This window comes from Lottia gigantea, assembly GCF_000327385.1.
Source record: "Lottia gigantea unplaced genomic scaffold LOTGIsca_10, whole genome shotgun sequence".
In the NCBI taxonomy this organism is placed as follows: Eukaryota; Metazoa; Mollusca; class Gastropoda; family Lottiidae; genus Lottia; species Lottia gigantea.
This window is the reverse complement of record NW_008706747.1, coordinates 3,494,897-3,514,158: the sequence shown is the minus strand read 5'-3', so window position 1 is coordinate 3,514,158 and position 19,262 is coordinate 3,494,897. Positions and strand designations below refer to the sequence as shown.

Genomic DNA, 19,262 nt, shown 5'->3' with positions numbered 1-19,262 from the left:
AATTTAGCTAATTATGAATTAATTATGAGTGAAACATACTGTTATTTTTAGAACACCTACTTTCTATTCATATAAGTATTAGCATTTTCATTTTCATCAATAAAAATAAGGGAACCCATCTTTAAATGATATTTTCTCTTTTTAAAATCTAATGTTTTGAAGTGCTATTGTTATTGAATGGTGACAATCTAATTTATATAAGGAAATTGATGTAATGATACAGATTTTAGCTTAATCATACACTCTGGTTTGAATTACTTTGTTAATTATTGCTACACAAGGATGTAAAATAAAAACAGAAACAAGTTGGGTTCAACATTGCGACAAGTAAAGTAAAAGAATCCATGTGAACTCTCATTTAAAGGGATAGGTGCGCCATTTTGGGGGGTTGATTTAAGTCTTGAATATGTGTAAATAGTCTTCAGAAATAATGACATAATTCCTGCAAAAATATCTCAAACTAGGAATTTCTTTTCGTATTTCTATAGATGTCTTTTCAATATGGCAGTAGTGAATATTAGTACGATTGGTAAAAAACATGGTGCATCTGTCCCTTTAAGATATAGGTAGAATACCACTAAAGTATAAAATTGCAATCATATCAAAGGACCATCCAAATTTTAGATAAGTCTGGATAATTGTGAATAAAGTGTGCTTTCATCTTCTTGCCTCAAGCAAAGCTGGAAAAATCTCATTTTTGAGATAAAAAAAAATGCGCGCTATATACAGAAATATACAGTATTTACTATGAGAAAGTGAAATAAATAATCTAGTTTTTATAAGACAGGTATTGAACTTTGATCACTTGTGGGTAGGATTAAGGATTTAGGGATTATTCATATCTCATTTTTGCTGACTGGACAAAAGATATTAGATTACTGTACTGGCTACGACAAAGGTACCATAGTAAAGCTCTTGAAAGCAGTAGTGTTTCTACTATGTGTTGAACTTTTAGGAAAAATTTTGAACTTTGGCCATTTCATTAATCTAGGATTAGTAGGATTAGTAGGATTATTAATTCAACATGTCTTATTTTACTGACCCTTATTAAGGCCAAATTATTTTGTTACTTTAGACAAAGGACACTATTGCTAAGAAAGGTAGATATGTAACCATGCTTTTTGAATTTCGTCTTAACATTTCCAGGTTTCAACTATTTTGTTGTTGGCTTTTTGGGAAAAGTTCCCTTGATAGTATTGGAAATTAAAAAAGATCGGCAGATAGAGATATTTGTTTAAGATTACCCTTGTTGCACACTGCAGGGATTCTTTGGAAGCCATATTGGAAGCTTGGGTTCTTTTCTCTAAGAATTGTAAAGGATTTCCATAGTTTCTAAAAATAGACTCAGGAAATCCCTGAATATATGGATTATTGATTGTCATGTCATGTTTATAAGTGAGTAGCGAATTCTCTTAAGACATGCCACCATATTGATTTTATATTGGAAAGCTACAGGTTGGTACAGGTTGTTTTGGATATTGCCATGAAAATGCTGTAAGGACTGTTTGACACAAGCTTACTAGTTTTTTTAGTACTGGTATAGGGTTATAAGTTTTTGGTTGTACTTTCAATTTTGAAAATTATGAAATACTGGTATTACCATATTTGGTAATTAAGTATATGCGAATGTGGAGATCTTTGAAGACTATTGATGGGACACTCCAAATTCATTCCAAAAATTAAGCGGTTACCACTATAATGGCTAAAATTCCCTCATTTCACACTGCATGGTATCATGTTCATTAGCCCAATCAGGCAGACACATGAGACATGTTTTAAGATTATTTGTTAATGTTAAGTACAGGTGTTATATGAAAATTAGGATTATCAATACAGTTGAAAATTGAAGAAACAAACACACAAGTGTGGACGTAATTTAGGAGATCGGCCATGATGTCATAGAGGTGGTTTGTGTATCACATGATGCACAACTTTTGTAACAGTTGTTAAAGCGTTTTCTCCTTCCAATTGTCCTACTCAAGTCATGTATGTGTTCTATTTATAGCATATCACGGCTTAGCTGATTGCTCCTATGTTGACTGGCTCAGTGACGCTTGCTCGCTAACCTGAACGTCACGTGTGCTACAGGCTGTGCATGTTAAAGATCCCTCAACAGTTGGAAATCGAATGATAGCAGGCTAATGCCTCTGTCTTGGCAAACTTTCCTCCATTGCACTCTGAATGGCATTGCCTGTCTTTATTAGCCCACATGGTGCAGAAAAGTAGGACGTAAAACTCCATTTATATCATTTCCTATGCTGACAATTCACCTATTTTATTTTCAACTGTATCCAAAATCTCACACCAGACACAATACTTCAGCCATTTGGACCTGAAGCCATCTTTTGTCTGTCATGATGTAGGATATCTATAAACTGGACTATTTACTGTATTGATTAATGAACAATGAACATATACTAACGAAGGTAACATCAGATTAGTCATGAGGTACGAACATGATGTGAACACTAGTTACTGACAACCCTGTACTGAACTTCGTATCTTGTCTATTCCCATCTCAAGCCACCTATTGTCTGTCATGATGTTGGTTATCTATTAACTGGACTAGACTAATTAATATATTGATTAATTAGCATGTCCACTACGAAGGTAGAGTTAATGACTGGACAATATATGGATTTATATTTTTCCTATATGTTATTATTCTCCGTCTGCCTTTCTTCCTTGTCGACTAATGATAGTGACATTACAAAATATCAACTGGTTTATTGGTATGACTTGAGAGTTTTCCACATTCTAGATTGATTTCTCTAGCCGGGGAGATAACGGTTATAACATTGCATTGAAAACGATGTTACATACGCACCAGCACAGGATGTATGAGTTTATAATTCTAGAAAATAAAACAGAATTGTGTGTTAATAAGTAAAACTTTAAAATCGGTTGTTATCTTGACAGTAGATCATCTAGAGTTAGTTTAAGCTTAATTTTTCTCTCTTCTAATTGATGAAAATTTATTTTTTCTATGTTTTGAACTCAAAATTTTAAGGTAGAGCTCTGACTGTGGTATTCATTAAGCACTACTTTCAATTTAGTTTGTTACTATTTTAGATTAACCAATGAAAGAAGAAGTTGTTTATAATGAGTGATATATTTGTCAAGACAATTATTGGAGTAATTAAGGCAGTGTCGTTAGTTTACGATGTCGTCTCGTTTATTCCGTATTATTTTATGTTCGACCCCAACGCTAAACTTAGAAAATCACGCAGACTGAAGGTAAGCCGAATTTTGTGACTTTGAGGATGTAAAACTCCATTTCATTTTGTCCGTGGGTCGGGCTGAATTTAGGATGCAAGTCATCTATTTGACACCCCTCAATTTTCTATTGAACTCTTCCACACATGCATTGCTGCAAATGATACTTATAATTGGAATAGCTCACTTGTAAAATAAGGGGTGTTTCTTGTCGAATTACATTCAGGTTTGACAGTAATGCATATAAACCAATCATGATGCGAAGCCCAATTAGGTACAGAGCAGTAGGGTGTAAAACTCTATTTCATTTCAATTCCAGGCTAAACCAGTATCAGACGGGTATGGTGCTCCTTGGAGATCGACTGAAACACCAGGAGGGGAGCTAACTACAACCCTATTTCCTGAATGTAAAACCCTAGATGATCTGTTTCTCCGTGCTGTTCAGCTCTACTCTGATAAACAATGTCTCGGTACCCGCCAACTTATTAGTGAAGAAGATGAAAAACAACCTAATGGAAAAGTCTTCAAAAAGGTAAGTTGGAGTTTCAGGAAGATCTTAAGGTTTAATAATGAGTTATTGCCCTTGATATCTTGAATAGTATAGAAAATCTGAATTGGCTTCTTACTGTCTTTGTGAAAATGGAAAGTTATTGCCCCTGATGACACAATCCTCATCTGGACAGCTAGCTAGAAAGGATAGAACTTTCGAATATAGGACTTATTGTTATCTCATACTGCTGACACACATGTTTCAGATACACAATCCTCATCAGGACAGCTAGTTCCCCCATTTCCAGTTCTGAACTTCAGACATAGGAGCAAAGTAGCCCAACTCACTGAACCTAAAATTGGCAGTAAGCACCCCAAGACAATTTCTTACCTTGCAGGTTATCCTAGGAGACTATGAGTGGCTATCCTATGAACAGACCTTCACTAGAGTAACTCATTTTGGTAGTGGTATGCTAGCTCTAGGTCAGAAAGTTCGTCATAATATAGTAATCTACGCTGAAACCCAGGCCGAATGGATGATAGCTGCTCAGTCTTGTTTTAAATACAACTTTCCTAGTAAGTATTCCTTTAAATGTGGATGGGCTGTAGCTCAGTCTGTTAGAGAGTTGCAATCTTTACATGATGTCACATGTTATAAACATTGAAGGAATGGTGGTCATGAGTTCTTATCTTCATCGGCATGTTAAATTCTTGGGACTTGGAATAAGTTAACTATCCTTATTATTCCAAGATCAATGCCACAAGGTTTGGCCAAATACAACATGGTAGACAGGAAACCCATGTGCTAATACCTTTCTCTTATATACCTTTCCTCATTGTTCACTGCAGCCATTGCTTGTTTTCATTAGCCCAATTGAAAGCAGAAAAACAGGAGTTAAAACTTCAATTTTATTCTCTTTTTATCCTCACAACTGCCCAATTTAATCATCTAGCTAGGATAAGAAGCAATCACTTTATATAACACAGTCAGACAGGACCGGCAAGCTAACCATCTTTCTGTTTGTTATTTTTAGTTGTGACGCTGTATTCAACACTGGGACAAGAAGCCATCACCCACGGTATCAACGAGACCGAAGCTACCCATGTTATTACTAGTAAAGATTTGGTACCCAAGTTTAATGTGAGTACCCAGGGTCTGAATACATTCTGTGCATTTTGCAGATCCCACGATATTTTGAAATCCAAAAAGAGACACTTGTAGATGGCCCATTAGCCAGTCTTTTCATATTAAGTATCACTTGATAGTTTGAGAAGCGTTGTTTAATGGTAGCATCTTTGCAGAATTTCCCACATTGTGTACTGCAATGCTCAAAGGGCTTATGCAGATGTTCTTGAAATTTCTCTCCATGCAAACTGTATGGTGAATCGTATAATCATTAGCCCAACTAATACCAGTAAATGACTACAGATAATCCAGGAAAGATTAATGCCAAGAGGTTTGGTCAAAGATCAGCTGGTAAACCTAAGTTGTTAACCTTGTAAAAATGGTTATTTGTTATTTTTATCATGTATGACTTTGTAAGTATAGAAGGACAATAGCTGTTGGAACTGTTGGATTTCAATTTTTCCTCTTTGATTATCAGGGAGCTCTGAAGTTGATGCCCAAGGTCACCCATCTAATAGTGATGACTGAAGATACGAAGTTACCTCAACTGAAAGACAAGCCCAATAATGTTAAAATGATATCAATGGCAGAGGTGGAAGTCATTGGTGCCAAGGAAGAAAACAGTAAGTAGGGTAGTGTTTGGGCAGGGTACCCACAAGTTAAGCTGTAATGCCCTGGCCACATATTCTCGAAACGACCTTAGCGCTAGGATGTCCTAGGTTCTTATCTTCTAACATTGATTCTAGGACATCAAACCACCCACAAAATGTTAATTTTTTTGTCTTTCCCTAAATTTCCAAATGTTAAATTTCAGTAAAAACACCAGTCACTAAACCTCAGAGGTCTGATACAGCAGTGATTATGTATACTAGTGGTTCTACCGGCAGACCGAAGGGTGTGGTCATCAGTCATGGTAACTTAATGTCTGGAATGTCAGGACAGTGCCAACGTATTCCTGCTTTAGGGTAAGACTCAATTAATCATTGGGGGCGCTCGATTGGTCAGTTCTGAACATGTTCCCAGTTCCAATTCTAGACCTCAATCAAATTGATATACTACATTCAAATATTACCTTTACATCCTTCCTGGGTAATTTCTAGACCTTTGCACTTTGTTTATGTTAAAGTGAATAATTTCTTTGTTTTCAGTCATCCTGATATTTATATTGGTTACCTCCCCTTAGCTCACGTATTGGAAGTCAGTGCAGGTAATATATTCTGATCTTATCAAAGAAATACAGTCACTTAAATATTTACTCTATTAACTAATAAGATTTTATAATCAGCTATCCAGAACACTTATCAAAATTAAAATCTAGTATACTGTTCTCTTACAAAGCAAATGTGAATTATCACTAAACTTTCATTTGCTGGATTAACCATACCCATTTACAACTAGATCGACTGGAATAATGTACAAAGATGACTTGTTCTCAAACGACCAAGATTATAAACCACAACCACCATTGTTTTAGAATTTAGAATCTACTTTGTACTTTAATTCACCCTTCTGGTTTTTTTTCAGAGATATCATGTCTGGCTCATGGAGTAGCTATAGGTTATAGTTCCCCACAAACTCTTACAGATACATCTTCTAAAATTAAAAAAGGCTGTAAAGGAGATGTATCTATTCTTAAACCAACTTTAATGGCTTCAGTACCGGTAAGTTTTATACTTCTCATGTAGCAGACGTTGCTTTGGCTCTTCTTTGCCAAGTCAGATTTGCTTTGTAATTTTTGGTCTGTATTTAATTTGCTTTTGGGTGAACAATCCTACTATTTAACCCCTTGGACTAATTCTATTAAACGAGCCCACTTTGTCTTCAGTATAGCGAAAGCTGGTGTCTTTTTAAAACAATTTGAGTGGAATTGCAGGAATTACAGACGTCTGATTGAAAATTAGAATGGTACAAATCAATGCTATCAGTGTCCCTGATACAAATAAAAAGTTATCTTTACAAAAATGATAAAAAATTGATGATAATTTTTATGTTTGTAGGTGATTTTAGATCGTGTATATAAAGGTGTATGGGATAAAGTAAACAGTGGTGGAGCTTTCTCTGAGGCATTCTTTAAGTTTGCCTACGATTACAAGAAAAAACAGTTAGAGAATGGTTATGATACACCTATCTTAAATAAGTAAGTGAACGCTCTGAAATAATTCAGCAAATTGTCGAAAACGCTAACCATAACTGAGGGAACCAAGATTTTTCTTGAAGAACCAACAGACAAAAATCCATTTGTCACTTGTCAGCTATTTCACTGTAGACAAACTGACAAAGTTCGCGAGAAAGAAAAGAGAATTTAAACTTCGGGTCCAAGCATCAATACTGATTATCAATTTTACAAACTTGTCATTATCCAGTCTCTTTCCTGAAGTCACTTTATCTTTGTCCTAAGTTTTTGAATTTCTGTATATTTTAGGTTATTATTTAGTAAAATCTGTGGGTTATTGGGAGGACGTGTACGATTAATGTTATCAGGTGGCGCCCCCTTATCTAACGCCACACAGCGCTTCATGAACATCTGTTTCTGCTGTCCTGTAGGTCAAGGTTACGGACTGACAGAAACTTGTGGTGCTGGAACAGTCACTGAAGGTGAGAATTTTGTTGTTAATGGCAGCATGCATGTCTCCATTGATGTTTAACCACACCCCCTTATATATAAAGATACCGTTGTTCACTTTATCCAAATGGCTTTGTATCAGGTGGTGATTTGATTTAACCAATCAAAGAGACCCTTTGCAAAACAGCGGGATTCCCTGTACTCGTGTTGTATTTCAAAGTTTGTGCATGTAAATTTATAAAACTGTGTGAGATCGTGAATATTTATTATCAAGGCCCCTAAAATGAGGTTTACCTGCCACAGTGAAACACGATAGAAATATGTAATGGGACATAAATTGTTTTGTATTTTCAGTTACTGATCTCAGTCTAGGAAGAGTTGGAGCTCCGTTAATTTGCAATGAAATCAAACTACGTGATTGGCCAGACGGTAAGAGTTCAAAGGTCATCTAAAATATCCTTGGTCTGACTTCATATACTAAGAAATTTCTCAAGATTTGAGACAAGAACATCTTACAACATTCACTGGTTAAAGATTTATGCAACATTTCGATGTGTTTCTCTCATGGGCATGAAAACAAACCTTAAAAAAAAATAGTTTGGTCAGAATTTCTTCTTGATAATAGAGCAAAGTTTTGGAGCTCACATCCAGTAAGTCTATTAAACATATCTTAAAGTACACATGCCTTTTCCCATTGCAAAATACAAAATCTGTTCTCTTTCTTGTAGGAAACTATACGAATAAAGACACGCCCTTCCCCAGGGGTGAGATATTAATAGGTGGGGGTAATATCACTATGGGTTATTATAAAAACCAGGAGAAGACAGAAGAAGATTTTATGGAGAAGAATGGAATGAGGTATTTCTGTACTGGTGATATCGGACAGTTTGAAGAAGACGGCAACCTTCGAGTCATAGGTAGGGGACATCTTCACAATGTCAAGTTATTACAAACTTTATACTTATACCTTGACTGCATTAGCCACCTTTCGTGTATCACATCTTCACAATGTCAAGCTGATGCAATCTTCGTCTTTCACCTTGACTGCAATAGCCACGCAATGTACCGATTTGATTGGATTGTACGCTAAAAATACAGCCAATCAGAGCCCTCCACTGAAAAATTGTAAACATTATGGCTTATTGTAAGACTTTCTGTCAAGGCCTCTGATTGGCTGTATTCGTTGGGATGCAATCCAATCAAATCGCTGCATTTACAAACTTCAGACATACATGAAAAGTGACTAAACAAACATGGTAAAATGGAGTCTCTTGTTGACCCTTATGTGGCAATAAGTTACATGTATTAATTGTAGACAAACGTGATACCAGATTCTTTTAATGAAGAGTGACATTGCATTCTATTGGGCAGTTTTTCATATATATTATTATTTCAGATCGTAAGAAAGATTTAGTCAAATTACAACATGGAGAATACGTGTCGTTATCGAAAGTCGAAACAGCATTAAAAATTATGCCAATGATTGAACAAATCTGTATTGTTGCCGATAGCAGCAAGAGTTTCGCTGTAGCCCTTATCATACCCAATCAGAAAAATTTAGAAGAATTCGCTAAAAATAAGGGATGTAGTGGAAAAGAATTTTCGGAAATGATAAACGATTCCGATCTTGTTAAAAAAGTCACAGAAGAAGTTAAATCTTTTGGTAGCAAATGTAAGTCAATTTTTAGAGATAAGAGATTTGTGTATTATTGACGATTCTGTGTGCACTCCTTTTACTATTCCTGCAAATTTTACCTTATTGTACAGTGCATGGCATCTTGATTTAGTCCATTCAATAGTGGAAAACAGGGGTTTTAAATCATCCTATATTTCGATCGTTGACAAGAAAAATGACGATGTTCTGGCAAAATTTCTCTCATTTCACACTGCATGGTATTTCCCATCTTATTTACGTCAATAAGGTGCAGACAGTTAGGGCTTAAGTTTTCGTTTTCTTTCATACAATAATTGGGAAGTAAAAATAGACATTACAATGACCTGGAAAAATTGGCCTCATTAAACACTGCATGGCATCTCCATTACCAGAAGCATACAAGTTGGCTTCATTTCATTATTTAAATCAGGAACAGAACCATAGGGTGTAAAACTCCATTTTGTTTTTATTTCAGCTAAATTAGAGAAGTTCGAAATTCCCCAGAAGATCAAATTAATTAATGATTCATGGACGCCAGATACAGGGCTCGTGACAGACGCCTTTAAACTGAAACGTAGAAATATCGAGGAGAAATATCATAAAGATATAGAACGTATGTACGAATAGACTAGAGCTTGACTGTACATTCCTTTTAACATTGAGAATACAGACCACAATAAATTTCTACATTGCGGATTCAAACAACAAATAATTTCTTCATGGTGGATTCAGACCACAATAAATTATTACTTGGTGGATTCAGATAAAAAATAATTTCTCCATGGTGGATTATTCAGATCACACAAATTTTCTACATTTGGATTCAGACAACACAAATTTTTTTACATGATGGATTTAGACAACAGTTAATTAATACTTGATTAATAACACTGGTAATGTGCTAGTGAATTAATTAATTTCTTAAATTATGGATTTAGACCACACAAATTTTTATATGTTGGCTTCAGACCACAATAAATTTATACATATTATTATTGGATTCAGACTACAAATCATGTCTGAATGAAGAGAGTCAATTGCCTCTCTATGTTGACTTCAGACCACATTAAAGTTTTACATGTTGAATTCAAACCGCAGTTAAGTTTTAATGTGAATTTAGACCACAGTTAATTACTTCATTGAGGATTCAGACCACTATAAATACATCAAAATATCCATATCATAAACTGCCGGACCTAGACCACTATTCATCTACCTTAAAGTGAAGTTATTCTTTTGTGTGTTGATTTTATGAAAGTATGGTTTGAGTTTGTTTAATTAAGAGTTTTTTATTCATTAGTCTCAATTCTGATATTCTGATGCCATTCTGCAATTAAGGTTGAGTCTCCTTCAGAGAGTCCACATAGCTAAGATAGTTACTTAGTATTTGGGTTTAGAAACTCATCAACCCTTTTAGAGAGTCCACATAGCTAATAATGTTAGTTGCAATCAGGAGTGTCAACTCGGCATTTCTTCAGAGAGTCCACATAGCTAATAATGTTTATTAGGTATTTAGGTTTATCAAGTTGATATCCCTTTTAGAGTGTACACATAACAAATAATAATTGGGCATTTTGGAATAATTAACCTGGCATCCCTTTCAGGAAGTCTTAGCATTTAAGAATTTTTGCAGATCTTGTATTCATTTAGGTTATTTAAAAATTTTGACAATAAATTTGATGAGTACCACTACCATAAAGGGCATGCTTTCCCATGAGAAACACTTCCTTGGACCCTGTTATTGTGGTAGGATCCTATTTTGAGAGTTCACATAACTTATTAATTTATACATTTAATATTAATTATGCAAATTGTAACACATTCATTTACCTTAAATTTTGTCAAATTTTTCTCCCATCGAATTTGTCAATAATATTCATAATGCTCAACAATGTAAAAATGAAAGAATTTTAAAGCAACAATCCTTAAAACGAATGTGGCCAAAGCGAATAAATCCTTTTCAAAATGAAAAATTTAATCCTTGTGTATGCCGGGGAAAAACAGTTATGTATCAGTCAGTTTCATCTTTATGCATTTAATCGTAGTCAAACATAACACAAAGTTTGATTTTGAAATCTGATACTAATTGTTATTATACAGTTATATCAGCTGATCAAGTCAATATTTAGATAAGTTATATAACTGTACATATCAAGAACAACTGTAAAGTAAAACCTCGCCTGCATTTTTTTTTTTTAAATTTTGGAGTTAAGTTATTCGAGCATACTCTAGATTTTGATCAATTTGGGAAAAAGTACCAGGCTTTGTGATACCTCTTTTATGCATTTCAGAAAATGTTTCTGGTTTTAAATTTGCTGTTGGCAGTATTTATTTATTTTGTATATTTTTGTCTTGAATTTTAAGTATTTAGTTGGCATGCATTTGTCAAATTTTAGGGCCTAGATTAGTTATTGGTTAAAATTGGTTCAAATTGTATTAATCTTTAAAAAAAAAAAAAAAATAGCGTCATTGAAATTCCATGTCCTCGTATTACATGTTACTTTGTCGTGGAAGCAGTAGCTGGTAACATTTGAAAGGATGTTTTTCATTGGTTAGAATATCTACAAGATCGTATAAAGGATCCAATCAAATTAGACCTCCGCACCAATAATAACCTGTTAAATCCCCCCATGGTTAAGTGACATGTCAAGAGCAGACATGGAATTTCAATGATGTAACTTTGTTGTTATGAAATTTGTTTGTTTGTTTGTTTGTTCGATTATAGTGCTATAAATTATTGCTAAATTCAAACCCCATTTTATATTTATTTACAAATTTAATGTTTTTTAAGACAGAAAATGATGATGTATGGTTAAAATTCATAGCGGCACATGAAGCCATTTGGATAAAGTGAACCACGGTCCTATGGTTAAAATTCCAAAGCTGTGAACACAGTCTTGTCCTTTATTGATAAGGAACATGATTTTAATTTTGGAGTGGAATTATAAAAGAGATACTATGTCCTGTAAAATCAAATATTCATTTTGATCTCATCTTATTTCTCCCCGTGCTGTTTTGTTATTTTGTTTAGATTGGAATATTTATTAATTAAACAGAGCTTGATATTCTTAACTTGTTAATTGGATTTGTCAGCTTGGCATCCTTTCAGAGAGTCCACATAGCTTATATTGTTTATTTTGTATATTGATTTGACACCTCGACATGTCTTTAGAGTGTCTACATACCTATGAATTCTGTAATAGTCAAATCTAACCATGATATTTTGAATTCCCCTCCCATATGAATGTCTGCCATTTTGAAATATTGTGAATGATTTTGTTTTAGTTGGTGTTTGAAGAGTGAAACTGTCTGGCTCACTGTTGCTATGGAAACAAAATTGTACAAATGCATAAGATTGTAAATTGGGCAGGCCAATGGAGCTGTCCTGATAAAATTTCCCTCATTTCACACTGTATGGTGTTACTGTCTTCATAAGCTAAGAAAATTCTTCTGATTGCATACTGCAATACCTGTTTTTAGTAGTTCATTTGCCTAAGGAGGTGCAGAACATGGATTTCCATTGACATGAGAAATTTTGTCCTTGCAAAATTTCCCTAATTGCACACTGCATGGTGTTTTGTTTTTATTTGTGTTGTGTCTTAGGAAAATTCCCTTCATCACACACTGCAAGGTGTTAGTTGTTCCTAAACCTTATGACATGCAGAATATGGATTACCTTCGACATAGGGCAAGAGATTTTGTCTTGGCACGATTTCTCTCATTGCACACGGTGTTAGTTAGACCAATCAAGTGTGAGGATATGAATTCATTTCTATCAATTCCCAAGGGATTTTATTTGATCAAAGTTTATTGTAAAATGACCAAGAAGATCTATATTAAATTGTATTATAATTATAATATTTGTACAAACATCATATATAAACTTATAAATAATATAATGATCCTATTTTTTTGCTCAGTGTACAATAAAAGCCTACAGCCTCAACAATTTTGTTTTCTTTCAACATTTTATCCCCAATATTCCAGTCAAACCAGCTCAGAGCTTTTGTGATAGTAATGTCATTAAAGACTTGCAAAACCATAGACGTCTGATTGAAGATTTAAATGGTGCAAAAAAATATTATCATTGTCCGGAATACACGTATTAAAATGGTTAGAAAACCATTGTAAAAGGATACCGTACCGTACCGATAATCCTGAAAGGTCATAACCAAGAGTTTTGGCCAAGGACCAGCTTGTAGTATCCTTGAGAACCAAACCAAAGTTATTCTTGTAAACTAGGTAATAGGGGGTGAAAGCAGAAACTGAGCTGACTCTCGCAAGCACAGCTATCACAATTTTTTTTACCATGAGGAGGATTTGAATCCACGGCACCTAATCGCCTAGCAGACGACAGTCCAACTTGCTACCGACTGAGCTATTCCACTGCCACAAAATGACAGCTTCCAACCCAGGCTAGCTTTGGTAAGCCTCCCTTCCCTCTCCCTGTCTTAAATTTTTAAATGTCACTATAAATGATATGGTCATTTTTGGATATAGACCATTCCAGCCCTTTTCTAACCAGATGTTTGTTTTATTCTTTGTTTGTGTTTAAATGCAGCTAAACCAATGTTAACGAATTAACGGTACATATCCAAAACTAATCCGTTGTATTATACATTCGATTATCCAGCTTAAAAACATAAAGTACATTTATCATGCGTGACAATCATGACTACGGCGAGATCACTCGAGATTTGGTCGTCAAGGTAAACTATGACAATGGCGTCGATGACAACCAGTTGAAGTCGGTAAAAATGTCTTCAATTTTCTGCTAAATACCGTTAAAACAACAAGCCAAAATAATTCAACTTACAGCAGAAGGGAACATAACAAGTGAGTTTTTGTTCTTGGCCTAAATTTCATTTGATAAAGTGACCTGGTTTAAAAGACAACCAGGAATCTACTAACCTCTGCTCGCTTGTTCTATTTTTTTACGGATTGACACCTGCTGATTCAAGTTATGGTTGAAGACTAGACATAGAATATTTATGAAAATTGACACTATCAAACCATTATGTCTGACCATAATATTAACAGAATTGCATTTCGATAGAATTTTTTGTTTGAATTGAATTAGAGCCAGGCTTATCGAACTTCTCCAAAAATACTCACAACTCACTAGCCTATCAATATCAATCACAATGCGATTGGTTAATTGAAAATATTGCTAAGACAGTAAGATTATGACAAAATCTTACTGAAACAAAATTTATTACCATAAACAAGATCCAACCTTTAGCAATAAAAGTTTTGGGTTTTAATTTCAGTAAATAAAAATGCCGCCAAAGAAAGGAAAAGGAAAGAAGGCCACAAAGGCATCGATTGGGGATGAAGAGGAAACACCCAAAGGATCTAAAAGTAACACGCCAGTTCCAGAACCAGTTCCAGAACCAGAAACAGTGGAACCAGGTAGGTTTATAACAGGGACTTTATTTACTAAAACTTTCAGAGTCTAGAGCTGATTGTATGGCTCTATTTGCCAGTCAAGTCTGATGGAAACTCAAAACTGACATCTTGATTAGGATAGAAAACATTATTCTGTTTTCTTTGGCCTTGCAATATTGTCTTAATTTCTGTCTAACATTAACTATTTTATGCTTAAATTTCTCCCAAAAATATGACTGTCTTTGTTTACATAATTAAAAAAAAAAATTATTTAATGTAGGCTTATCTTGGTATGGAAACATAGCTATATTTTTATTTTAAAATTACTTATTTATGGATTTATTTGTAGAAAATGAAACGAAAGAAGAAATTATTGAAGAACCAGAACCTGAAGTTCCAGAGGAACCAAAAGTCACAGTTGTAAGTTTTATTTCGTTTTCTTACTATTTTGATAATGAATGTGTGCTACAGAAGAGAAGATACTGTCTTATTGACCCACTGGCCTAGTCACAAATGATATTTGCGTTTGGTTTCTTTTTGTGACAGAAAAACTGCTAGTAGCCTTCTGGTATCCAAACTTTTTCACTGACTTAAATGATATTTGTTTTCAGAAAAAGTTAATAGAAGACAGAATAACAGTGGTTGGTCTAAAATCCGAAATGTGGACCGATAAACACCATGAATCAATATTACGTTTTATAGACAATCCAGACAATATGTTCATGGTGGCGTACAACGATCAATTCCGCGGTTTCTGTATCGAAAATAATCTCCCAGCATTTAACGTGGAACAGATCTCATATTTTATCAAATCAAAGCGTATTAAGGAGAAATTGGACCATGATAATTTTTTCAATGTGGTTCAATATGGAACAGTTAAAGGCATGCATATTGAAAGTTTGTTACGAGTCATGATGGGAATTTACGCGCCTATTTTCTTCGACAATACATCATGGCCTGATAGTATCCTTTTTATAGAGTTTAATATGAGAATCAATTAAGCTCTAATGAACTTGAAATATTTTAATCCTCAAATTTTTTGTCTGAAATGACTGGTACTATCTACATCCTCCCAAAGCCTGTCTATTTCTTTTCAATCTTTTGAAGACTATTTTTTGTCTATGGACACAGTAAAAACATTTTGCCACTCTTACTTTCCTTAACCAATGTTCAGGTATTAAAAATGATTTCTCAGCTCAGCTTCACAAGTTTCTAGCTAGTTTAACTGATACAAGATGGAAACTAGAGAGTAAAACAGTATTATATATCCCTACAGAGGGAATGAAATTACCAGTTGAATCAGCTGCCAAAAACAAAGAACTGGTACAAAGACTAGAAAGTAAGTAAAAGATCCCTAAAAAGGAATTGTAAAGAGGTTTTCTGAAAAAATTTATGTGCTATTGCGACACTGATAGCATCAATTTTCACCATTCCAATTTTCAATCAGACGTCAGTGGTTCCTGCAATTCCACTAAAACTTAAGGTTTTTATGATGTTACAATGGTACTAGTAACTATTGTAATTAAGATTTTTCATTCTATTTTAGCCGCCATGATCCATTGGGCTCGTCAAATTAAAGAAGTGTTAAACAGTCAAGATGCCTTTGAAATGTCTGAAAATTCCGGTCCGTTAGAGGAGATAGAATTTTGGAAAAACCGATGTACAGACTTGTCTGGAATCAGCAACCAACTCGACAAACCGGGAATCAAAAGAATCACAGAAATTCTGCAACTGGCAAAATCTTCATATGTTCCACCATTTTTAAAATTATCTAGTCAAATTAAGGTAAGGATTTTTATGCTTTTTGTAATTTTGGTGGCCAATTCGAACATGTCTGGCTGATGAAACAAGTCTGTTGTTTTAAAGAAAAAAGTGCGGGTACGTAGGGTGTGAAACTTTATGAAAATGTGTTTTTCTCTATTTCAGGAAGGTTCACATCAAGCAGAGAGTAACCTGAAGTTTTTAATGGTATTAAAAGACCCTTGCCATGAATTATCCGATTCCAAACCTAAAGATATTCCTGCAATGATTCCAAAGATACTGAACCTAATTCGAATGATCTGGGTCAACTCTGAATTCTATAAAACTAGAGAACGGCTTACAGGAATCTTGAAAAAGGTATGTCTGTCTATAGCCAAGTTATCCAATAATGTGGCTTCCTATGCACCATTTGAACCATTAGGCCAAGTTGTGGCCACAGAATTATCAATGGAGAATCACAGCACCAGGCTTTTAAAAACTCAAAGATATGGGGGGCTAAACCACGGCTAACCTCATTTTCATTCATACGAACATGGCTCTTGCAATTTCACTAAAACTGAGAGTAATATGGATTCACTTTTGCTTGTGAACCTATTGTTATTACCAGTTTGAGAGTGGTTTAATGACAGACTAATTCATCCACCGCAATTATTTGCTGACCACTTCCTGTTACATCATGGACTGCCATTATCAGAATTTGAATTTGTGTTTTATAATTTTTATGTATTTTTCATCCTCAGATGAGTAATGAGATTATTAGGCGTTGTTGTAAAGAAATCAACCTAGAGGCTATATTTGAAGGTTACGTTACGACTGGTAAACAGAGTCTACTGGAATGTATCGAATGTTGTCAACAATGGAAAGAAATTTATGACAAGGTCAGTAGGTCTTAAAATCAAAAATCTAAAGCTATCTGGACTGTGGGATATCTCTGTCAGGACTGTGGGATATCTCTGTGGGGACTGAATTTTGACCTCAAAACATTGTCAATCATAAGAATCCATTTGAATCTACCCATAAACATTCTTATAGTGCAGAAATAACAATTTAAAATTAAAATTTATAGAAAACGGCAAATTTAATACACCTTGACGAATTAAATTCTTAGATTAAGATTCCCCTCAAAGAGCCCCTCATAAAAAGTTCAGTTTATTTTAGTTTTTGGTGTAAATATTAAGCTATAATCAAACAAAGATGTCTGAATTTTGTCTATTTTCAGACGTCCAAGCTGCATCACAAGTTCTCATCAACAGGTTGGGTTTTAGATAAGAGCAGTGTCTTCGCTCAAGTTGACGCTTTTATACAGAGATGTCGAGATTTACTAGAGGTAACATTTAGTAATTTATTTTCAAGACTATTGCATCTCTGGCAAAATTTCCACCATTGCAATGTACACTGCAATGATTTTGATCACTAAGCCAATAAGTTGCAGAGTTAGATTCTATTCAGTCTACGAACCTATCTCGTATCCAATTTTAAAAAAGTTCATCTCCATTTTAGGTATGTGATGCACAGATACATTTTGCCAGGCGTGAAGATGGTAACAAGACAGAGATGCCACACTTCGCTGGACAGAAAGGACCAGAGATAGCTCGTGGTATTCTGGATATTGAAACACAGTTTGAGAAGAACTTGTTAATATTACGCTCCGTGAAGAAAACTATTCTAGATGTCAAGGCCACATCCTGGCACGATGACTATAACAGGTCAGTGATCTTTAATAACAAGATTTGATTGGAAAAATGGATACCCTGTGTGCATTAAAGGCTTCACACATTGAAAATCTTTTGATAGGTGCAAATCCAAAAACAATAGGCTTAGGTCACTGTCCGAGCATTGTGTTGCCCTTCTTCATTAGCCCAATAAGGGTGCAAAAAAGTAGCACACCATTTCATTTTGTGTCATGTAAACCTACCTCCAAGACAGAAGAATTCCAATCAGACAATTTCTGCTCCTGGTTTCATCTGGTTCGATCTTTTGTTAATTTAGTGTATCTGTAAATTGTAGATTCCGAGCTGGTATAAAAGATTTAGAAGTGATGATGCAGAATGTAATATCTTCAGCGTTTGATACAGTGACTACTGTCGAGTCTGGGGTAGAACTATTAGATATCTTCATGCATCTTAAATCTAGAGAGGTAGGCTTTCTTTTTCAAATTCCATTCAGGCCAGACTCGAACTTGGCATTGGTCGAGATGATACCTGCACATTTTTCCTTGCAGTTTCCCCACACAGTGATGCAGGTTGGAGGGCCTCTCATGGAAAAAATGTCTAGTTGTTAAAATGGTACAATAAACCAAGGCCCCATGTGCTACAGAGTGTGCACGTTAAAGATCCTTCCATCGGAAATTGAAAAGAGAGTATACTTATGCCACTATTCTAAAACAGTGTTCCTCATTGCTCACTGCATGGCATTTCCTGTCTTCATTAGCCAAATCAGATGCAGAGATTAGGACATAACTCCATTTTATTTGTTTACAGGCAATCAGAAGAACTATAGACAAGAAGACAGTAGATGTATTTAGTATGTTTAATGATGAACTTAATGCTGTCAAGAAAGAACTCACCCAGAAAGCTGTTTCTCTATCCCCCTCTCATCCTAAATTCTCAGGGGCTGCCCATTGGGCTAAGATGTTGAAGAAGCGAATTGAACGAAGCATGATGGTAAGGGAATTGTTTTTAGGGGCCTTTTTCTCAAATTTTTCATACAAACTTTTAAAAAGATTTGGGTACTTGAAAGCGAATTTATTATTGTTTCCTATAGAAACACAACTAGCACTATAGTCTATATATAGTACAAATTATGAGTTGATTTTGACGCAGTTTGTATTTACGTCTGTATGGGTTATAATTTGTCAGCCATTTTGTTTTTGTCTGTTGTAGGTGTTGGATCGAGCTCACTTCCTGCCGTCAATAGGATCAGGTGAAGAAGTAAGAAATCAGTATCAAACTCTGTGTGTAGCACTAGACGAATACGTTCGTAAAACATTCTATGAATGGACAACCACAGTTGATAAGGTAGGCTACTTTCACTTTACAAATTTTACTACTTTTTCTTTTCCAATA

General features: G+C 34.8%; 2 protein-coding genes across 2 annotated transcripts in view; both read left to right on the top strand.

The window, feature by feature from the left end:
• Positions 1-3,071: 3,071 nt before the first annotated feature.
• On the top strand, positions 3,072-12,994 carry LOTGIDRAFT_205986 (hypothetical protein). The gene is made up of 14 exons (XM_009046221.1): positions 3,072-3,237; positions 3,536-3,748; positions 4,104-4,281; positions 4,740-4,846; positions 5,310-5,454; positions 5,646-5,796; positions 5,980-6,038; positions 6,356-6,492; positions 6,829-6,968; positions 7,254-7,426; positions 7,749-7,823; positions 8,123-8,311; positions 8,791-9,066; positions 9,524-12,994. Exons 1-14 carry the CDS (start codon positions 3,103-3,105, stop codon positions 9,673-9,675), a joined length of 2,130 nt encoding a protein of 709 aa, XP_009044469.1. The 5' UTR covers positions 3,072-3,102; the 3' UTR covers positions 9,676-12,994.
• Positions 12,995-15,065: 2,071 nt separating this feature from the next.
• The window catches only part of LOTGIDRAFT_184938 (hypothetical protein), a 38,055-nt gene continuing 33,858 nt past the window's right edge, over positions 15,066-19,262 (top strand). Inside the window, exons 1-8 of the mRNA XM_009046220.1 lie at positions 15,066-15,399; positions 15,611-15,775; positions 15,983-16,221; positions 16,363-16,554; positions 17,698-17,903; positions 18,205-18,334; positions 18,678-18,860; positions 19,080-19,214. Of these exons, the coding sequence (XP_009044468.1) occupies positions 15,096-15,399; positions 15,611-15,775; positions 15,983-16,221; positions 16,363-16,554; positions 17,698-17,903; positions 18,205-18,334; positions 18,678-18,860; positions 19,080-19,214 (1,554 nt within the window). The 5' untranslated portion in view covers positions 15,066-15,095. The remainder of the gene's footprint in view (positions 15,400-15,610; positions 15,776-15,982; positions 16,222-16,362; positions 16,555-17,697; positions 17,904-18,204; positions 18,335-18,677; positions 18,861-19,079; positions 19,215-19,262) is intronic.